The sequence below is a fragment of the Saccopteryx leptura genome, chromosome 2 (genome assembly GCF_036850995.1).
Source record: "Saccopteryx leptura isolate mSacLep1 chromosome 2, mSacLep1_pri_phased_curated, whole genome shotgun sequence".
Taxonomy (NCBI): domain Eukaryota; kingdom Metazoa; phylum Chordata; class Mammalia; order Chiroptera; family Emballonuridae; genus Saccopteryx; species Saccopteryx leptura.
In genome coordinates, this window is record NC_089504.1 from 368,605,923 (window position 1) to 368,628,943 (window position 23,021).

At 42.9% G+C, this 23,021-nt stretch overlaps 1 protein-coding gene across 1 annotated transcript in view; it reads left to right on the plus strand.

Moving 5' to 3' along the window:
• DDX25 (DEAD-box helicase 25) overlaps positions 1-20,981 on the plus strand; it is a 33,085-nt gene extending 12,104 nt beyond the window's left edge. The window contains exons 9-12 of the mRNA XM_066366476.1: positions 14,140-14,377; positions 15,243-15,405; positions 19,332-19,520; positions 20,721-20,981. Coding sequence (XP_066222573.1) covers positions 14,140-14,377; positions 15,243-15,405; positions 19,332-19,520; positions 20,721-20,782 — 652 coding nt within the window. The 3' untranslated portion in view covers positions 20,783-20,981. The remainder of the gene's footprint in view (positions 1-14,139; positions 14,378-15,242; positions 15,406-19,331; positions 19,521-20,720) is intronic.
• Positions 20,982-23,021: the final 2,040 nt, after the last annotated feature.

Sequence of the window (23,021 nt, forward strand, 5' to 3'; positions counted from 1 at the left end):
AGCGCCCGGGCCATCTTTGCTCCAATGGAGCCTCGCTGCGGGAGGGGAAGAGAGAGACAGAGAGGAAGGAGGGGGGGTGGAGAAGCAGATGGGCGCTTCTCCTGTGTGCCCTGGCCGGGAATCGAACCCGGGACTTCTGCATGCCAGGCCGACGCTCCACTGCTGAGCCAACCGGCCAGGGCCTTCCTCTGGTCCCTTTGATCCCACCTCTGTCTCTATTCCGCTCCTCAGTTCATATTGTTCGTCAGATTCCTCAAATGAGTGAGGTCATATGATATTTTTCTTTCTCTGCCTGGCTTATTTCACTTAACATAATAGTTTCCAGGTCCATCCATGTTGTCGCAAAAGGTAAGATTTCCTTCTTTTTCATGGCCCCATAGTATTCCATTCTGTATATATGTACCAAAGCTTTTTAATTCACTTGTCCACTGATGGACACTTGGGCTGTTTATAGATCTTTGCTATTGTAAACAATGCTGCCATAAACATGGGGGGTGCATTTCTTCTTTTGAATCATTGATGTATTGATGTGGTGTTCTTGGGATATATTTCTAAAAGTGGAATGGCTGGGTCAAAAGGCAGTTCCATTTTTAATTTTTTGAGGAATCTCCATACTGTTTTCCACAGTGGCTGTACCAGTCTGCATTCCCACTAGCAGTGCAGGAGGGTTCCCTTTTCTCCATATCCTCGCCAGCACTTATTATGTGTTGTTTTGTTGATGAGCGCCATTCTGACTGGTGTGAGGTGATAATCTCATGGTGGTTTTAATTTGCATTTCTCTAATGATTAGTGATGTTGAGCATTTTTTCATCTGCCTATTGGCCATCTGTATGCCCTCTTTGGAGAATTGTCTATTCATTTCTTTTACCCATTTTTTGATTTGATTATTTATCTTCCTGGTGTTGAGTTTTATAAGTTTTTTATGAATTTTGGTTATTAACCCCTTATCAGACGTATTGTCGAATATGTTCTGCCATTGTGTGGTTTGCCTTTTTATTTGGTTCATATTGTCTTTAGCTGTGCAAAAGCTTTTTAGTTTGATATAGTCCCATTTGTTTATTTTGTCCTTTATTTCCCTTGTGCGTGGAGATAAATCAGCAAATATATTTCTGTGAGAGATGTCGGAGAGCTTATTGCCTGTGTTTTCCTCTAGGATGCTAATGGTTTCATGACTTACATTTAAGTCTTTTATCCATTTTGAGTTTATTTTTGTGAATGGTGTAAATTGGTAGTCTAGTTTTATTTCTTTGCAGGTAGCTGTCCAATTTTCCCAACACCATTTGTTGAAGAGGCTGTCTTTACTCCATTGTATGCCCTTACCTCCTTTGTCAAATATCAATTGTCCATAAGGGTACGGGTTTATTTCTAGGTTCTCTGTTCTGTTCCATTGATCTATGTGCCTGTTCTTATGCCAGTACCAAGTTGTTTTGAGTACAATGGCTTTGTAGTATAACTTGACATCCTGAAGTGTGATACCACCCATTTTATTCTTCTTTTTCAAGATTACTGAGGCTATTCATTTTCTTTTTTGGTTCCATATGGATTTTTGGAATATTTGTTGTATATTTTTAAAGTATGTCATTGATATTTTAATAGGAATTGGATTGAATTTATAAATTGCTTTGGATAATGTGGACATTTTGATGATGTTTATTCTTCCTAACCATGAACACAGTATATGCTTCCACTTGTTTGTATCTTTCTTGATTTCTTTTATCAATGTTTTATAATTTTCTGAGTACAAATCTTTTACCTCCTTGGTTAAATTTACTCCTAGGTACTTTATTTTCTTTGTTACAATAGTGAATGGGATTGTTTTCTTAATTTCTCTTTCAGACAGATCATTGTTGGTTTATAAAAATGCCTCTGATTTCTGAATATTAATTTTATATCCTGACACCTTGCTAAATTCATTTATCAGGTCCAGTAGTTTTTTGACTGCGACTTTAGGGTTTCATATGTACTGTATCATATCATCAGCAAATAATGATAGTTTTACTTCTTCTTTTCCAATTTGGATGCCTTTTATTTCTTCTTGTCTGATTGCTGTGGCTAGGACTTCCAGAACTATATTGAATAAGAGTGTTGAAAGGGAGCACCCCTGCCTTGATCCTCATCTTAAGGGGATTGCTTTTAATTTTTGCCCATTGAGTATGATGTTGGCTGTGGGTTTCTCATAGATGGCTTTTATCATGTTGAGGTATGCTCCCTGTATTCCCACTTTGCTCAGAGTTTTGATCATAAATGGGTGCTGGATTTTATCAAATGCCTTTTCTGTATCTATTGATATTATCATATGGTTTTTGTCCTTTCTTTTGTTTATGTGATGAATCACATTGATTGATTTGTGAATATTGTATCAGCCTTGCCTCCCCAAAATAAATCCCACTTGATCATGATGTATGATTTTTTTTTTTTTATGTATTGCTGGACTGGTTTGCTAATATTTTATTGAGAACTTTAGCATCTAAATTCATCAGGGATATTGGCCTATAATTTTCTTTCTTTGTGTTATCTTTGCCTGGTTTTAGAATCAGAATTATGCTCACCTCATAAAAGGGGCTTGAAAGTCTTCCCTCCTCTTGAACTTTTTGAAATAGCTTGAGAAGGTTAGGAGATAGTTCTTCTTTGAATGGTTGGTAGAATTCGCCTGTGAAGCCATTTGGCCCAGGGCTTTTGTTTGTTGGGAGTTTTTTTAATAACTATTTCTATCTCATTTGTTGTAATTGGTCTGTTTAGGTTTTCTGATTCTTCCAGATTGATTTTTTGGAAGATTGTATGTTTCAAGGAATTTGTCCATTTCATCTAGATTGTCTATTTTTTTGGCATACAGTTCTTCATAGTATTTTCTTACAATCCTTTGTATTTCTGCTGTGTCAGTTATTACTTCTCCACTCTCACTTCTATTTTTATTTATTTGAGTCCTCTCTCTTTTTTTCTTGGTGAATCTGGTTAAAAATTCATTGATCTTGTTTACTTTTTCAAAGAACAAGCTCTTGGTTTCATTGGTCCTCTATATTGTTTTATTAGCCTCTATGTCATTTATTTCCGCTGATCTTTATTATTTCCTTTCTTCTACTTCCTCTGGGCTTTACTTGCTGTTCTTTTGCTAGTTCTTGTAGTTGCAGGATTAAGTTGTTTATTTGAGCTTTTTCTAGCTTCTTTTTTTTTTTTTTTTGTTCAAAAAGGTAAAGCCATTTTATTAAAAGACTGGGAGGGTGACAAACTTTTAGCAACATTGTATAAACACGTGTGAAATGCAGTTTGATTTCAGTAGTTTATTTTGGGGACAAAGCAGTGCGAGAGGCCAGTCACACTCCCCTACTCCCCGGGGCTCAGGCTGACCAAGGGGAGGCAACGTACAGACAGTATAATCGGAGTTCAACACTCAGGTCGTGTAAACGTGGTGAGTCAGCAGTAGCCCTCAGTGTCCGGGGCACCCACCCCTCACCCCAGGCCCCGGAGGCGGGCACCGCCCCCACCCCGCTGGTCCAGGCCCGGTGCCTCCATTTATGCAGCTCAACAGCCCCTCTCAGGCCACCTTTTCTAGCTTCTTGAGGTATGCCTGTAGTGCTATGAACTTTCCTCTCAGGACTGCTTTTGCTGTGTCCCGTAAATTTTGAGTTGTTGTATGCTCATTTTCATTTGTTTCAAGGAAATTTTTATTTCTTTCTTGATCTCATTGTTGACCCATTCGTTATTTAATAACATGCTGTTTAGTTTCCAAGTGTTTGAATGTTTTTCAGTGTTTCTATTGTAGTTGACTTCTAGTTTCATGCCATTGTGGTCAGAGAAGATGCTTGATATGATTTCAATCTTCTTTAGTTTGTTGAGGCTCGTTTTGTGCCCTAACATGTGGTCTATCCTAGAGAATGTACCATGAACACTTGAAAAGAATGTATATTCTGCTGCTTTAGGGTGAGAGGTTCTGAAGATATCTATTAAATCCAGTTGATCCGTGTCCCTTAATTTTGCAGTTTCTTTGTTAATTTCCTTTCTTTAGTATCGAATGATGTTAGTGGGGTATTGAAATCCCCTACTATTATAGTATTGTTGTTGATATCGCCCTTTATGTCCATCAAAGTCTGCTTTATCTATTTAGGTGCTCCTATATTAGATGCATAGATATTTATAATGGTTATATCTTCCTGTTGGATTGCTCCCTTTATCATTATGTAGTGTCCTTCTTTATCCCTTACTATAGTCTATGTTTTAAAGTCTATTTTGTCATATATAAGTATAGCTACCCCAGCTTTTTTTTTCATTTCCATCTACATGAAATATTTGTTTTCATCCTTTTACTTTCAGTCTGTGTATCTTTTTTTCTGAGGTGGCTCTCTGTTAACAGCATATGTATGAGTCCTGTTTTCTTAACCATGTAGCTACCCTATGTCTTTTGATTGGAGCATTTAATCCTTTTACATTTAAGGTTATTATTGATATGTAGTTGTTTATTGCCATTTTTTTCCTTTAAATCTACATTCCTCTTTTACTAGATTTTTTTCCTGCTTTGTTTTGTCTACAGCAGGCCCCTTATCATTTCTTGCAGCATTGATTTGGTTGTGATGAATTCCTTGAGTTTGTTTTGTTTTGTTTTGTCTGGAAAGTTTTGTATTTCTCCTTAAATTTTAAACGATAGCCCTGCTGGATAAAGAGCCTTGGTTGTAGGCTCTTGTTCTGCATTACTTTGAATATTTCTTGCCATTCCCTTCTGGCCTCAAGTGTGTCTGTTGAAAAGTTGGCTGTCATCCTTATGGGGGCTCCTTTGTAGGTGATTGACTGCTTTTCTCATGCTGCTTTTAGTATTCTTTCTTTATCTCTTAGCTTTGGTATTTTGATTATGATGTGTCTTGGTGTAGGTCTCTGGGTTCTTTTTTAATGGGGTTCTTTCTGCTTCTTGATCCTGTATGACTCTTTCCTGCACCAATTCAGGGAAATTTTTAGCTATATTGTCTTCAAACAGGTTCTTTCTCTTTTCCTTCAGGAACCTCTATTATACAGATGTTGTTTCTCTTCATGTTGTCTCAGAGCTCTCTTAGAGTTTCCTCAGACTTTTTGATCCTCTTTTCTTTTTGCTGTTCTGCTTCTGTGCTTTCACTTATCTTGTCCTCTAAGTCACTGATTCAATCCTCTGCTTCATCCAGCCTGCTTTTAATTCTTTCTAGTGTAGTCTTCATTTCTGGTACTGTGTTTGTCATTTCTGTCTGTTGTTTTTTTTATAATTTCAGTGTCCTTTTTGATGCTTACAATTTCTTTATTTAGGTGTTCATTAAGTCCATCCATTGTAGCTTTGAGATTCTTAAGCATCCTAACAATCATTATTTTAAACTCTGCATCTGGAATTTGATTACTTCCATTTCATCCAGATCTTTTTCTGGGGATTATTCTTGTTGATCCATATGGCTTATGTTCCTCTGTCTTCCCATTGTTTCTGTTTGTGGTTTGCAGGCTTGTTTGAGTTTGATATCCTTAACTAGTAGAGCCACTTTTCCATTTTCTATATTTTAACTGGGTCAAGTGTGAGTAGCCCTTCCTTAAGATGTCACTCTAACAAGGGTTGTTAGGTCCTGAACTGATGCCATCCATATCCGGCCTCTTAATGTGCCCTCCCTGGAACTTCTTGACCAGTGGGGGTCGCTGCCTGTAACTGGCCCTTATTATCTTTTTGAAGCAACAGGTGATCCAGATCCTGTGGCTGCCTCTGCTGAGCCCAGGTGCTGTTGTTAACATCTACTTAGGCTGGCTTTTATCTACTTTTGGCCTAGAGGATGTTAATTTAAGTGTTGCTTTCTGCTGCCACTTATTGGTGGCTACTTGTTGGGCTCGTACAGTAAAGCACGGATTAGGTAAGGTATTGGATGTGGCTTGCCTCTTACCCTCAGGTATTGTTCTATCTAACCTTATTTTTTATTTTATTTTATTTTATATTTTTCTTTCTTTTCAGCCCTAAGAAGGATGTGGCCACAGTAGTCCAATGGATGTGGCCTTTGTGTTCCTGAGGTTCAGTCTGTCCCCAAGCTCACCCCCACCATCGCTGCCTCCTCAGGCATTCAGGCACGGTGGTTGCTGGTGCTGGCCTGCTGCTGTGGTCACTGAGGCACCTTGCCTTTGTGGGTGGGACTGTGCACACCTGCCCAGTCTGCAAGCCTTCGCTGTCCCCAGCCTCTACCCCACCCCTGTGGGTGGGACTGCTTTCACAGGCCGGTATGCAAGCCTGGGTTGGTTCTCCAGCCTCCACCTCACTCCTGCAGGCGGAATTGCATTGACGCACTTGGGCCGCAGCCATGGCTGTCTCCTGGCTTCTGCCCCCACAGATGGGACCACACTTCAGCTTTCTGCCACCCACCCTCCAGCAAGTACTCAGCAGGGTGGGGATGGGGTGGTAGCTCAGAGCTCAGCACCCAATACTGTATCCCTGACAGGCTTCCTGCTTCTAAGTGACTCTGCTCTGAGTGTAGCAGAAGAGCTTCCATTTGGCTGGTGACCTGCTTCCCTTTGCTGGTATTGCTAGTTCCAGGAAAATTATTCACTTTAGATTTGGGTAGTGACTCAGCCCAGGGGTTAGGGTGACTGACCCTCACAGTACTTCTCCCTGTGACTCCAAGATTACACTCTCCTCCTGCCACTCCGGTCCTCTCAGCTATCCCCATCCCCTGGAGCCCTGGGAGAGTGGTTGTGAAAGAGGTTTTCTGAGTGATCCCTTTAAGATGAACCCTGGGTCTGAGAAGTCTGTCTCTTTCTCACAAACAGTATCCTGACTTGTTTCATAGCTAAATACTGACCATACGCCCCTTCTAGGCTCCAGAGCTGCAGGCTGGGCTTCGGTCCTGGCGCCCAGGACCCCCCCTCCAGTGAAACCCCACCACCATGCGAGTCCCTCCTGACCACTGCTCACTCACGGGAGCTGGGCAGCCCTCTTCATATTCCCATTCCTTCTACCAGTCTCAGTGTGGCTTCTTCGGTGTTCTTTGGTTATAGATTCCTCTTGGTTTAGCCAAAAGTCGGTTTTTCCAGATGATTGTTCTTAAAATTAAATTGTAATCCACTTTGGTTTTGGGAAGTGGTAATTGGAACGTCCACCTACTCCATCGCCATCTTGCTGCCTCCAAATACTATTTTTAAATCCATTGATTTCTTTTTTTCCTAAAGCTCTTCCAAACTCCCTCTCTGCGGTTTTAGTCTGGATTGGTTTCCCTCCAGACCTTCAGTACCTCTGTCCTTACAGGTCTTCCTGTCCTCACTGACCGTTTTGAATCTGCTGTTTTCTGGGTCCTTTTTCTTGGCTTCCTGTTGGTTCATGCAGTATGCTAAAGTATATTCTCTAATTGCTTCTTAATAAAGAATGTATAGGAAGTTCATTTTCTAGCTTCTGCCTATCTGAAAATGTCTTCGTTATTTCTGTAAATTTGATCTTTAGATTGATGATTTGACTGGATGCGATCTTCCATGTTGAAATGCATTCCCCTGTAAATTCAGAGACAATATTGAAAACATAAAAGGTTTCTTTAAATACTGTAATAAATACTCTAAATTTTCAGCGTTGTAGCTGAAAAGTTCAGTGCCATCCTGATCCTGAGGCTTCTGTGTGTGAGCTGGTTTCAGAGCCTTCCTTCTCCCTGGTATTCTGAAACTTGCTAGTGATGTGCTTTGTTGGAGGTCTGTTTTTATTCATTGTACTCAACACATAGTGCACTCTTTTCATTCCCAAAACTTGTGCCTGCCAGATATGGGAAAACTTATGTTGTTTCTTCCCTTACAGTGACCAGCTTTTTAGAGAGCCAATCTGGTACAGACGTAGCATACTCGATAGATGATAGATAGATAGATAGATAGATAGATAGATAGATGATAGATAGCTATAATAGAGGTAATCATAATTCTCACTTTAACATAAAAATATGAAAAATGTTTATTCAGAATTATATATTTGTTTTTCTGAAACATTACTGATACTATGTAAACAAAACAGTAAAACTAGTTAACAGTAGCAGTTATAGTAATCACTAATAGTAGAACTAACTAAATAAATATAACAATATTTTATAATGTTTCATCTCTGATAGAACAATTTATTTTAATCTTTAATCTTTTTAAACTTATTAGATGCCTAAATTTTGTAGGCTATGCTTCAGGTCTACCAGAAAGTTCTGTCCGTTTCTATCACAACAAGTTTTGACATGTAAGCACGTTTATTGGCGCATAAGTGCCTCTCTATTTTTATCACTTAATGTATACATACTGACATAGCAAATTAACTAAAACAAAGTTGATTCATGTTAGTCTTATGTGTGAAGCGATAGTGTACCCATGGCTACTGATAAAGTTCATTTATGCCACTGTATTTGATACAAATTTCAACAAGGAAGAAATGCTACAGAAGCATGTAGAAATTTATTGAAAGTGTTTGGTGAAGGTATAGTTTCTGATAGGACATGCAGAAGATGGTTTGAAAAATTCCAAACAGGTGATTTCGACCTTTCTGATAAGCCACGTTCTGGGTGACCATCTTTGATCGATGACGATGTTGTTAAGACCATGGTGGAGCAAGATCCTTTTCTGACAACATCAGAGATCGCAGAAAGGCTTAATTCAGCTCAGCAAACCATTTTGGACCATATTCGGAAGATAGGATTGGTGTGGAAATATTCAAGATAGGTGCCACATGAATTAAGTCAGAAGAATTTGGATGATCAAGTCGTCATATGCACATCTCTGCTTGCTCGGAACAAAATCGAGCCCTTCTTGAATTGGATGATAACTGTGGATGAAAAGTGGATTACCTACGAAAACATCGTAAGGAGAAGGGCATATTGTGAACCCGGAAAACCTAGCCCTTCCACCTCTAAACCAAATTTGACTCTGAATAAGAGAACATTGTTTATATGGTGGGACGTTCGAGGACGAATACATTATGAGCTTTTAAAACCGAACGAAAAGCTCAGTTCGGCGAAGTATTGTCAGCAACTGGATAATTTAAAGACAGCAGTCCAGGAAAAGAGGCCGGTGATGTTCAATAGGAAGAACATCATACTGCATCATGATAATGCCAGGCCACATGCTGCTTTGGGGACTCGTCAAAAAATTGCAGAACTAGGCTGGGAAATTCTGTCTCATTCACCATATTCCCCGGACTTAGCACCCTCCAACTATCATTTGTTTTTGTCCTTGCAAAATTTTTTGAAGGGCAAAAAATTCAAAAATGAAGAAGATATCAAACAAGCACTGGTTCAATTTTTTACATCAAAAGATAAAACATTTTTCAAAAATGGGATATACAAATTGCCCTCACGCTGGCAAGAAATCATTAATAATAATGGCAATTATATTATTTAATAAAGTTTATTGACAGTAAGAAAAATTTGTATTTTGTTTTATTCCAAAAACGGACAGAACTTTCCGGTAGATCCCGGAAATATATATATATTTTTTATTTATTTTTTTTGCGAGAGAGAAAGAGAAGGAAAGATAGGGAGAGAGACGAGAAGCATCAACTCATAGCTGCAGCACCTTAGTTGTTTATTTATTGATTTCTCATATGTGCCTTAACGAGGGGCTCCAGCTGAGCCAGTGACCCCTTGCTCAAGCCAATGACCTTGGGATCAAGCCAGCAACCTTGGGATTATTTCAGTGGTCCCATGCTCAAGCTGGTGACCCCATAACCAGTTGAGCCAGCTTTCAAGCTGGAAACCTGGGGTTTCAATCCTGAGACCTCAGCATCCCAAGTCGACGCGGCTATCCACTGCACCACCACCAAGCAGGCTCTATATTCTTAAGATGCCTAAATATAAAACTTTTTACAAGGAGAATGTAAATACAGTAGCACTAATTAAGCAAATACTACCTATATTCAGAAGTCATCAAACAGTTGTGGAGGAACAACATATAATATCGATTTTACTACATTCCTTTTCTCCATTCTCATCCTCAGTGTATTTCCAGATTGGGGAAAAAACATTATTTTTGTATTCCACTTTAAAGATAAAATTTTATGATAGGCTAACATTTTAAATCTTTCCAATAACCAGGAACAATAATAGTTATAGGCAGATGTCTAAGGAGGCCAACTTCTTCCATTTCTATACAGTTAAAACTTTTATTAAGTGCTTCTACAAGTTTTAATAGAAAAGTGACCAAAAACTTTGATAATGAATAGCTTGCCTGATCTGTGGTGGCGCAGCAGATAGAGCGTCAACCTCAGACGCTGAGGTTGCCGATTCAAAACCCTGGGCTTGCCTGGTCAAGGCACATACAGGAAGCAACTACTATGAGTTGATGGATTTCTCCCCCTTGTTCTCTCTCTCTTTCCTCTCTAAAAATCAATAAATAAAATTTTAGAAAGAAAAGCTCAATATCACAGGTAAGCAAATGATATACCTTTTTAGAAGTGTGTACAAAGTATGCAGAACATTAGCTGGTCATTTCTTTTTACTTTCTTTGATGAGAAGTTTATTAGATGGTGTGGAATCTGCCAGAATGTACATTTGCACTGCTGAACATACAGATGGTCAAAGACTAATTTATAGTTGCATACGATATCAATAGCCTTTTATATTGTCTGTTTTACTGAAACTTCACAGAAGTCCAGAAAATGTTTTGAACTCCCATTTTTCAAATCCACTTATCTAAAAGATACAGGAGGTATATATTTTTTGTTGCTGTGATTTGACATATCACTTGATACGACAGTTTACTTGCAACCTCTGAACCAGGTAATGTAACTTTACTCAGTTTCATGGAGATATCAATGGAAAGATGCGATAACACCTGTCCTCTTGTGTGGTGTGGCCCAACTAATTCAGCATCCCTTGTTTCCAGCTGAGCACTGGTGTGTTTAGAGGAGGCAAAAAGGACTTCTAATTTAGAAGTTTTGCCTATCTCATCCTATGCTTTTTATATCTTCTTCTTCACAAGCCTCATCCCAAATTGTTTTCTTCGTCTGGTGCAGACAGCTCTTTATTTGTTATTATTTCTTTCTTTTCTTTTCTTTTCTTTTTTTCTTTTTTTTTTTTTTGACAGAGAGAGGGATAGACAGACAGGAAGGGAGAGAGATGAGAAGCATCAATTCTTTTTCAACTAAGCACCTTAGTTGTTCATTGACTGCTTTCTCATAATGTGTGCCTTGATGGGGGAGGGGGAGGGGGGCTCCAGCAGAGGAGTGACCCCTTGCTCAAGCCATCAACCTTTGGGCTCAAGCCAGCGACCATGGGGTCATGTCTATGATCCCACGCTCAAGCCAGCAAACCCACGCTCAAGCCAGTGAGCCTGCGCTCAAGCCGGCGACCTTGGAGTTTTAAACCTGGGTCTGCTGCATCCCAGTTCGACGCTCCATCCACTGTGCCACTGCCTGGTCAGGCTTGTTATTATTATTTCTTTAACCCATTTGTATGTGTCCTTCCATCTGTCATTAGCCTTCTTTTTTTGTCCTGTCTGGATCATACTGGTGTTAGTCTCTTTCTTTTTCATGGCTTCCTATTCTTGCATTATGGATACAATGTGCTACTGTTGTCCCTCTGAGGATATCAGTTACAGTATTCAGAAATTCTTTATCTTCTCAACATTATCTCTAAATTCTCTAAGTTTACTCTTTGCTACGGTCTCGAGACCTTTTCTCCTCACATCTAGTGATGCATGCCAGCCTTGCGTGCTCCAAGAGGAGGAACTAAAGAGCTTGTGGATGGCTCTGCCTGTGTAGCAGGGCTTGTCACTTGGGAAGCTGCACTTTAGGATGATTGTCACCTAAAGCTGTTTAGGCCTATACTGTCCCTAATCCCCTTCCTGGGAGACAGACACTTTCTGTCTGGCATGCTGAGAGCCAGGCAGGGAACTGGGCAAGGACGGGCCCCTCCATTCAGCGTGTGTGTTTCACTTGACCCTACATTTTCACTGTGTGCTTCACTTCACCTTCTGCCGAGGCTGTTTTTCCCAGGTCTGGAACCTGCTCAGGGGGAATGTCTAGTCCTTGGCTTGCACATGCCCAGCTGCCTAACCTAAGGTAGTGTCCACCTGCTGCTCACACATATTTTCAGCCTATTTAAAACAATTGTGGACAAAGACCAGTCAAGACTCCCTTCTTGCTGTCCCTACTGATAAATTGGTATGTTTTTATATAATAGCAAATAAAAGATTCAGAACTCCAAGAAAAATTCAAGTCAGAAAGAGTTTTCTGTCCAAGAGAATAGTAAGTAATAATTAGAGCATTTATGTTGGTTGGTTATCCCTCGATTGGTCAGCTTTTTTGTTTGTTTGTTTAAAAAAGGTGAAATCATAGTACTGTGCGATAGAAATATATTGCAAGCCCCACATGTAATTTAAAATTTTCTATTAGACACATTAAAAAAGAAACAGGTAAAATTATGTTAGAATATATTTTATTTAACTCAATATATCAAAAATAGCATTTCAACAAGCAATCAATATTAAAATCATTCATGAAATAGTGAATAGTGTACATCCTTTTTTCATACTAAGAGTTCAAAATCCATTGTGTTCTGCAGAATGGCCCATGTTTCCTTTCCTTGTATAATTTGCATAAATGTTCGTTCTTAAATGAAATGGCATGGGCCCTGGGATATCTGTCCCATTGTCGTCTTTTTCCAAATGAAGGATTATGATACAGCAGGTGGCCAGAGGCCGCGCCATGCTCCTTCAGACTCTCCCTAGTGCCTTCCGCCAAGCCGCCGCCATTGGTGGTTCTTTCCCCGATACTCTGGTCTCTGGTGCCTGCAGCTCCCAGACCTCTCAGTGGCCCTTTCCAGCTTCAGTGCATTTTTCATGACCGTTTACAGCTGTAGCACTCATATAGTGGCTCCACCACTTTGTCATTTATTACATTTTCCCTCTTTCAAAAATATCTTGAAATGTCTTATCAACCAGTTTCGTCTATTCTGCATGTTTTTATGGATTCATATCTCTTCATCTCTTTAGAGTCATATTGGTGGGATGTGGGAAGCTGAGGGGGGTGCACATGTAGACTTGATCTGAAGTCTGTCAGATTATTATTTGAAAAGCTCCCAGATGACTCAGGCCCCAGGCTTAAAATAGTGTTTGGGAATCCCTAGACTATATAATCTCTCCCATTCCCTTTTAGTACTAACAGCTTATTTTCCTAAGTGCTCTGTCTTCTCAAGTGGTGGTTTCTCTCTAGTCCCTCTTTTGTTTTTAAAAATTAACTTTTTATTGATGTATAAAATATATACAGGCCCTGGCCAGGTAGCTCAGTGGGTTAGAGCATCGTCCAGATATGCCAAGGTTGTGAAGCTGATTCCTGGTCAGGACACATACAAGAAGCAACTGCTGAATGCATAAATAAGTGGAACAAGACATCAGCATTCTCTCTCTTTCATTCCCCCATCTCTCTCTCAAGTTAATAAGTAAAAACTTAAAAATATATATGAACAAAGAAACATATGAGTCATAGAAGTATAGCTGAGTGGCCCAGATCAAGAAATGGCACTTTGCCAGCACTCCAGAAGTTTCCATAGCCCTTTTCTGTCACTAGCACCTCTCTCCTTCCTAGGGTTAACCTGTGTTCTGACTGCTAACTCCATAGATGCATTTTGCCTGTTTGGGGCTTTCTATAAGATGAAGCCTGTATTCATTATGGGTTCACTTTACATTTTACATGCAGTAGCATTTGCCTTTTGCCCTCCTTTTTATTTATATGTGGGCTCTTCCCACGGCAGAGGAAGTCAGTTGAGGCTGCTCCTTCCCCTCCCAAGAGCTAGAACGCCCACCGTGGGAGGAGCAGCCTCCGCTTCTTCATCGCCATGGACCTGTGTGTGAGACCACTGCCGCAGGCAGCAAACAGACTCTCACTCTTGGCTCCATGATTCTGCTTCTAAAGAGAAAATTGGTATGGAAACATGAAACCCTCCTGTAAACGTGAACACACCTATAAATTGTGCTCCAGAGCCCCACATTCAGTGTACATATTTTTCTGAATTCTGGGTGGCACAGAGGAACAGGACATGTTACTCTGTGTGGAGGTGCCGTGGGTGGCAGGCACACCTGTGTGCTGACTGCTGGAGCAGGTGTGTGTGGAGCAGATGGCAGCAGGCGCAGAGCCTGGGAGCTGCCCCCACCACCGGCGAGTGGCACAGTTGACAGGAAGTAACAGCCTTCTTCCCATCCCTCTCACAGAGGTTTATCCCCCGAGTGCCAGATGCTCCTCTTCTCAGCGACCTTTGGGGATTCTGTGTGGCAGTTTGCGGAGCGAATCATCCCTGACTCCAATGTTATCAAGTTACGAAAAGAGGAGCTGACCCTGAACAACATCCGACAGTACTACGTGCTGTGTGGGAACAGACACGACAAGTACCAGGCTCTGTGCAACATTTATGGCGGCATCAGCATTGGCCAGGCCATCATCTTCTGCCAGGTAACTGCTGAGACGGTCCCTGCCTCGCCCGCCCCCGCTAGGACGGCAGCCTGCCGTGTGGCCAGGCACCACACTCAGCTCTTTCTGTACGTTAGGTAGTTTAATCTTCAGAGCAACTCTGAGTAGAAATGCTTTGTATTTTATGGATGAAACTTAGAACAATTAAGGGAATGGGACTTAGATATTTATGGTAGGTTTTTACAGGTAACCCTTTCATCAGGTTAAGAATGTTCTTGTCTATTCCTAACTTCCTGTGAGTAATGTAGCCACTTGGTTACTGTTAACATCACACTTATTTTATTTTCATGTTTATTTTTTGCTATCTGACATTTTTAGTGTTCATGTATCTGTTTTATTTCCTCTCTGCCACACGGGCACTCTGAGCGCCCTCACAGCAGGGCCCCCTCTGGCTCCCGTTCGCTCCCCTGCGCTCGGATGGCGCCCACCGAGCATGTGCGCAGCACTGAAAACACATTTGTAGAGTAAAGGAAAACTCTGCTCTGCCATGGACTAACCTTGGGCAAGTTGCTCATGCTTTTAAGCTTTGTTTTCTTTCAATTTTTAAAATGAAATTAGATAACTTCTCCATCTAAGTGTTGTGTGTAAAGATTTTAGCAACATGCCTAGCATGCATGGAGCACTGTTAAAGAGTGATGTTACTGTTATGTGCTCTCATTGTGTCAACACAGCACCAAGTGAGGTAAGTAGAGCACATTTTTTATCTGTTTCGTGGCCGAGAAGCCACAGCTCTGACAGGTGGAAAGGAGGTGGCCTTAGAGGTGCAGAATTCCACACCACTCTAGGGTCCTCTCATGCTTCCTTCTCAGCTCCCAACCTTGTGCTGGGTTTTGCTTTTTTCATGTAGACTCGTCAAAATGCCAAGTGGTTGACCGTGGAAATGATGCAGGATGGTCACCAAGTATCTTTGTTAAGCGGAGAGCTGACCGTGGATCAACGAGCTTCCATCATTCAGCGGTTTCGGGATGGGAAAGAGAAAGTTCTTATAACAACCAATGTCTGTGCTCGAGGTATGTGTGTGTGTGTGCGCGCGTGCATGTGTGTATTTAAAGTCAAGTTTGGGCACTGGCTGGTTTGCTCAGTGGATAGAGCGTTGGCCTGGTGTATGAACGTCCCAGGTTCAATTCCTGGTCAGGGCACACAGGAGAGGCGACCTTCTGCTTCTCTTCTCTTCCCTCTTCCCCTTCTCTCTGTCTTCCCCTCCTGCAGCCAGTGGCTCTAATGGTTCAAATGTTGGCCTGGGCACTGAAGATAGTTCGTTCGGTGTCAGCCTCAGGAGCTAAAAGTAGCTCATTTGATTTAAGCATCAGCCCCAGATGGGGGTTACCAAGTGGATCCCAGTCAGGGCACATGTGGGAGTCTGTCTCACGGTCTCCCCTCCTCTCACTTAAAAAAAAGTCAAGTTTGTTGAGGTATAATTTATATATGATAAAATTCATTCTTTTAAGTATGCAGTTCAATTTAGTATACAATGTAAAGTAGATAGTATACAATGAATTTTGACAAACATTTGTAGTCCTGTAACCATTACTATAATCAAGACATTGCCATCTCCCCTCAAACTGTGCTTCTTTGTAGTCAGTCTCTGCAACTACTGGCCCCTGGCAACTATAGATGAGATTTCTATCTCTATATTTTGTCTCTTTCAGATACCTTATAAATTTTGTGTGTGTGACAGGGAGAGAAATGGAGAGAGATGAGAAGCATCATCTTGTAGTTGCTTCACTTTAGGTGTTCGTTGATTGCTTCTCCTATGTGCCTTGATGGGGGGGGGGGTTCAAACCAAGCCAGTGACCCCTTGCACAAGCCAGTGACCTTGGGCTTCAAGCCAGCAACCTTTGGTCTCAAGCAGCAACCACTGGATCATTTCAATGATCCCACACTCAAACCTATGACACCGTGCTCAAGCTGGTGAGCCTGTGCTCAAGCCAGATGAATCCACCCCAAAGCCAGTGACCTCAGGGTTTTGAACCTGGGACCTCAGCATCCCAGGTCAATGCCCTAGTCACTGTGTCACCACCAGTCAGGCGATACCATATAAATTAAATCATATAATTTATGGTGTTTGTGTCTGACTTATTCCACTTGACATAATGCTTTTGAATTGATCAGTGCCATTACATTTATCAGTGGTTCATTCCTTGTTATTGCTGAGTAGTGGTCCATTGAATGGATGTACCACAAGTAATGCATCCATTTACCAGCTGGTGGTCATTTGGATGGTTTCCGCTTTGAAGCCACTTCTCATAAAGTTATAACATTCATATGTAGGTCTTGTGTAGACCTACATTTTCATTTCCCTTGGGTAAATACCTAGGACTAGGGTTTCTGGGTCCTGTGGTAAGTATTTGTATAGCTTTATAAGAAAATGCAAAAGTTGGGGTTTTTTCCAAAGTACCTGCACCATTTTTCATTTCCACATACGGTGAAGACAAGTTCCAGTTGCTCTGCACTCTTGTCAGCACTTGATGTCATCACCCTTTTTCATTTTAACCTTTCTAGTAGACATGTGTGGCATCTCAGGGCGTGTTCCTAATGACTAATGATGTTCCTCTCTGAGGTGTTTCTAATTTAAAAATTATTGACTATGGGGAAAAATGTTTGTACTTTTAAGAGAAGGGATTTCCTATTTTCTTCATCCTTCCTATATCCTTGCCTAGATGCCATCCTCAAACCCTATTTTATAATCCGGTTTTTTGTTTGTTTGTTTGTTTTTTGTATTTTTCTGAAGTTGGAAACAGAGAGGCAGTCAGACAGACTCCCGCATGTGCCCGACCGGGATCCACCTGGCATGCCCACCAGGGGGCGATGTTCTGCCCATCTGGGGTGTCGCTCTGTTGCAACCAGAGCCATTCTAGCGCCTGAGGCAGAGGCCACAGAGCCATCCTCAGCACCCGGGCAAACTTTGCTCCAATGGAGCCTTGGCTGCGGGAGGGGAAGAGAGATACAGAGAGGAAGGAGAGGGGGAGGGGTGGAGAAGCAGATGGGCGCCTCTCCTGTGTGCCCTGGCCGGGAATCGAACCCAGGACTCCTGCACGCCAGGCCGACACTCTACCACTGAGCCAGCTGGCCAAGGCCTATAATCCGTTTTTATTTCAGCAAATAGAACTGGGGACCTGCCCCAAGGACTGAGCTTGGCACTTTGGAAGAGTAGCCTGAGAAAGGATGAGGCCCTTGCCCCTCGGGAGCACAGTGCCCGGACTCTGGAACCTCTAGACCAGGGGTCCCCAAACTTTTTACACAGGAGGCCAGTTCACTGTCCCTCAAACTGATGGAGGCCCGGACTATAAAAAAAACTATGAACAAATCCCTATGCACACTGCACATATCTTATTTTAAAGTAAAAAAATGGGAACAAATACAATATTTAAAATAAAGAACAAGTAATTTTTTTTTTTTTTTTTCTGTATTTTTCTGAAGCTGGAAACGGGGAGAGACAGTCAGACAGACTCCCGCATGCGCCCGACCGGGATCCACCCAGCACGCCCACCAGGGGCGATGCTCTGCCCCTCCAGGGCGTTGCTCTGCCGTGACCAGAGCCACTCTAGCGCCTGGGGCAGAGGCCAAGGAGCCATCCCCAGCACCCGGGCCATCTTTGCTCTAATGGAGCCTTGGCTGCGGGAGGGGAAGAGAAAGACAGAGAGGAAGGAGGTAGGGGGGGGGTGGAGAAGCAAATGGGCGCTTCTCCTATGTGCCCTGGCCGGGAATCGAACCCGGGTCCCTCTCACGCCAGGCTGATGCTCTACCACTGAGCCAACCGGCCAGGGCCAAGAACAAGTAAATTTAAATCAACAAACTGACCAGTATTTCAGTGGGAACTATGCTGTTCTCACTGACCACCAATGAAAGAGGTGCCCCTTCCGGAAGTGCGGTGGGGCCAGATAAATGGCCTCAGGGGGCTGCATGCGGCCCACAGGCCGTAGTTTGGGGACCCCTGCTCTAGACCAGTGCTATCTGATAGGAATTTCTGTATTGATGGAAATAGCCTATTCTGTGTTGTCCAATTAGTAGCCACTAGCCACATATGGCTGGCTGTTGAGCACTTGAAATGTGGCTAGTGTGACTAAGGAGCTGAATTTTTCATTTGAATTAACTTAAATAGTCACGTGAGGCTAATGGTTATAGTTTGGATAGCACAACTGTGGACCCCAGAGGAAAGAAGGCACAGCGAACCCCAGGGTCCAAGCACACTGCAGGGAGGACAAGGCTGTGACCTGCCTGCCAGTGGCAGGGGTGGGCCACCAGGGGACCAAACAAATCTTGCTAAGAAATATTAGATATGGATGGTTTTGAAGGGAGGGTAGAATTAAGTTTGATGAGAATTTGCAGTTTGCTTGGGAAACGGCAAGATCACGTGCCTGGAGGTTGGGGTTTGTGTGTCAGGAGAGAATGAGGTGAGACTTCAATTGTTTGGAAGCCTTGAGCTATTTGTACTTTGTCCTGTGTAAATTGTCCTGAACACGGTACTCTGGACATGGCTATGGTGACCGTGGTGAGGGATTAGAGTGGGCAGAGAGAAAGAGGAAACCAGCCTGGAAATTGTAATGTTGAAGCAATGCTGGAAAGACCCGACTAGAATGATGGCCATGAACGGAGCAGAGTGACGTGATGTGACGGGTGAGAGGACACGGGGCTCAGAGTCCCGGCAGGCGCAGGCAGAAGGGAATGTGTGTGCTCTCGGGAAGAGCCTTCCTGTAGTGCACTCGCACACACATGCATACACGCTGTACGCAGTTAGACTTCTGTAAAGTTAGCTTCTGCTGAGCCTTATCAAGCACCACAGACATGCTGTGCAGACAGACTGCCTCACCTGAGTGCCCCTTTGACCATGTGAAACCAGGTCAGTGAAACAAGAATTTCCTCAGGCAGTGTGGTTGTTGAATAGCTGTCTCCTAAGGAAGACGCGCAGGACACTCCATCGTCTTTCCTCTTCTAGGTATCGATGTGAAGCAGGTCACGATCGTTGTGAACTTTGATCTCCCTCTGAACAAATTAGAGGAGCCAGACTATGAGACCTACCTTCATCGCATAGGGCGGACAGGACGCTTTGGGAAAAAAGGCCTCGCTTTCAACATGATCGAAGTAGATAAGCTGCCCCTGCTTATGAAGATCCAGGATCACTTTAGTAAGTAACATTGTTTGCAGCAGGAGCTGTGGGCCTGCTCACAGTGATAGCGACGATGCGTGTCGTGGACCTCCACCCAGAGCTGTGATAGGATGGGGACAGGAGGCTTCTGAATCACAGTGCCTGAGTTCCGACTGTGAGATAGTTGATTAATTTGCATGTGGTAGTTAAAATTTTTAAATCAAGTGGAATTAACATGAGCTCAGATTTTTGTGTTATTGATGATTCTGGGACCTGCCCTATAGAGAACCAACCTAAGTAAAGTAATAATGTCCTTGAAGATTATATTTTGTTTCCAGCTTCCTCTTTTATTTGCATTTTTTTCTGGCCCCACCCTACCAAAAAGGCAGTCCTAAATTGTGAGATCTGCTAGCCTCCTCCAGGCCCCATCTAAAGAAGGCAGCAGGTTCTGTTGGCCTGCTGGGGCGCCTGGACTGGCCGGTTGCACTCTGATGGAAACTCCAAGGGTGATGTGCCCTGAGACGTCCACTCTCAGATCACCCCGGGCTCCCAGCCCATGGATGTGGCTGGGGTGCAGGGGAAGAGGAACCCTTGTGGGACTCCAAATAGGTCTTTTACCTTTTAGGACACTGGTCCTTAACATTTGTGCGAGGCAGTGGACACTCTCCCCAGAGATATGCACATAGGCACATGTATGGAATTTAGAATATAATTTTAAAGGATTTGCAGACTGTAGCACATCTGGACCCTTCAGAAAAGTTGATTAAGCGCCCTGCATTAGAATAACTGTGGAAGGACTCAGGGAGGGGCTGCAGGGCGAGCCATTAAGATCCACTGTTGCTATGTAAGCTCCTGAAGACCCAGTCTTGGGAAGTGACCTCAGTGGAGGAGCCTTAGTCGCTCCCCCTGTTGCCGTCCTGCACCCCCACACACACACCCACGCACAGCACTCCTCCGGGGCTCAGTAGACCCTCCCTGCTCCTCCCGTGTGTTCTGGCCTTTTCTGACCCCACGGTGTCTAGACGTGTGCTCTTATTGTCTGGTACACACGATGCTGTGTCAGTGTCAGCGCTGATTTTGATGCCATCTCCTCTCATCCAGTCTGGAGAACGCCCCTTCCCATACGAGGTGTCACAGGAACATGTAGTCAAGGGCATCACTGTCTTCAAAAACCAGAGGTGGGAGGAATGGAGTGCCACGTGGGCCCCCGTGAGACTGGTCTCTCACTTGTTCTTTCAGACAGCAACATTAAGCAGCTCAACCCTGAAGACATAGATGAAATTGAAAAACTTGAATATTGAAGAAAGAGCTTTTATCATTTGTGAACTTTCCTAGTTTGTGTGAAAATTTCCCAGTGGGGTTTAAAGGTAATTTTTTATGTTGAGACTTTTTCAATGTGATATTGTTATGTATGCCAAAGTAATGTGGTAGCCTTAGATTTAAAGATCTGAAGTCTTTTTGAAACCAGATTGATGTGAAATACATTATACTTTTGAATAAAAAAGCAACATTATTTCTTATTCTAATCTTTTCATAGATAACCGTCTTTGTGGGGGGCTACTGGGATGTTTTTGAATTTAGTTCATAAAATCTGAGATCATGCCTCTTGTGTACACCTGGTGGTGCCACAAGGTGGCAGTAGAGCTTTACTGGTTTTGGCATCTGAGCTAGAGAGAGCGAGTGAGAAGCCTCGTCTCCAGTCCACAGCCCTCCCCGTCTCTCCTGCCCACCCCACCCCCACCCCCGCTGTGCTGCATGCTTGCTGCATTGAGATGTTGAAAGTACAACATTTTGGAAGAGAGAGCAATTGTTGCCCTTTCTTTTTCTTTTTTTTTTAATTTAGAAATTAAATGTATTAAAATTAAATTTGATCAATAAGAATACATAGGTTTCAGGTAAACATCTGCATAGCATTTGAACTTTTGATTATGTTGTGTACCCATCACGCAAAGTCAAATCATTTTCCGTCACCTTTTATTTGTCCCTCTTTACTCTCCTACCCGCTCCCCAGTTTTTGCTCTTTTGGTGTTTCAGCTGTCATACAGAATTTGAAGATATTTTTCTCCTTTGCTTCTTAACATCTTCAAATTAGAGAAGATTTAATCCATCATTAGTTATTTAATAGTCTCTGAAAATGTGGCTTTATCATAGGCATTTTTTAAAACAGACAGTGGCAGGGGCGGGGGCCTTATTTAAGTAGTAACGTTTCCGAGAGCTAACAGTTTTGCATTTAAGGACTGAAAGCTATACCTGAGAATCCTGGACGTTTTCCTGCAAGTCCTATGAGATGCTCTTTATATCTTACGTTTGCTACTAGGAAGTGAACCAGGGAGCTTGAGAACAGAGGGGGCTGGTGCCCCCCACCCAGGAAGCGGGGCCGGCCCTGCAGCCTCCACTGCAGCCTGGCCAGCTTCTCCACGGTCTGCCTCCAGGGGCTTCCAGGCATGTTCCTGTCATCTGACATGGGCGGTATTTCCACCGTTTCTCATTTGGTATATTCTACATGTTATCACCTTGCCTATGTTTTATCCTCATGAGCAGGGCTCAGAAATACATGAAAATCACCCAGCTTCCTCATTCCACAGCTATATTGTATACCTCTTATGCTAAACACCAGGGAAGAGATATAAACTATTACAGTCTGCTCAGAATTCAGGGTCTAATGGCAGAGACTCAAAATAAGTCAGCATTGCGACAGACTGTTAAAGGAGGGCTGTGCAGGTGGCTCGTGGAGTGCAGAGGAGGGACCCCTCCACACTCTGGGCCAGCTTCCCAGAGAAGAGGCTGTCTTTCACAAGAGAGAAGCATGATTGAAATAGTGTCTTCTCATCATGCGTGGGACCACAAGGCAGTGTTCCAGAGCCAGCTCCTGAGCAGGGCTACCTGGAGAACTTGGGGAAAACACAGAGGCTCCTTTCCCCATCCAGACACCAGCAGCTCTGTGAGGGCAGAGCCCAGAAATGCACACTTCTAAAACGGAGCTGTAAGCATGAGTGATACAGGAGCCGCTGTGGCAAAGCGGTCCCAAGACAGAGCCTGTAAAAGTGGAGCCGCCACCTCTGAACGTCCACATGGGTTCTCCTTCCTCTACATCTGCCTTCTTCTCGGGACTGCGATCCAACTCCTGTCCCCTTAGTTCCCACCCCAACCCAGTGCCCAGCACAGAATAGGTGCTCAATGAGTGTTCTTGTTGAGTAAATATTTCTCTGTCATTTCTTCATCCACCATCTTCCGTAAGGTTTTCCATTCTCATTTTGAACCCCAATTACATGGTGCTGGATGAATAAACATAGGGGGTGTGTCAAGACATTTCAGCTTTACCATGTTAGAACTGAGCTCAGTATTGGGGGTATCTGAGTAAAACTATGCACCTCCCTTTCCAGTTGAGATCTCTGTTAGAATCCCTACCAGTTACCCTCAGAAATGTCTTCAGTCATTTCTATGTGGCAACTGTTCCCACAGGGTCTGCAAACAATGGGCATTCTTCTACCTTGCCCTTTGCCCCTCTCCTCACACTCTTTTGTCCCGTGGCCTAGGAGG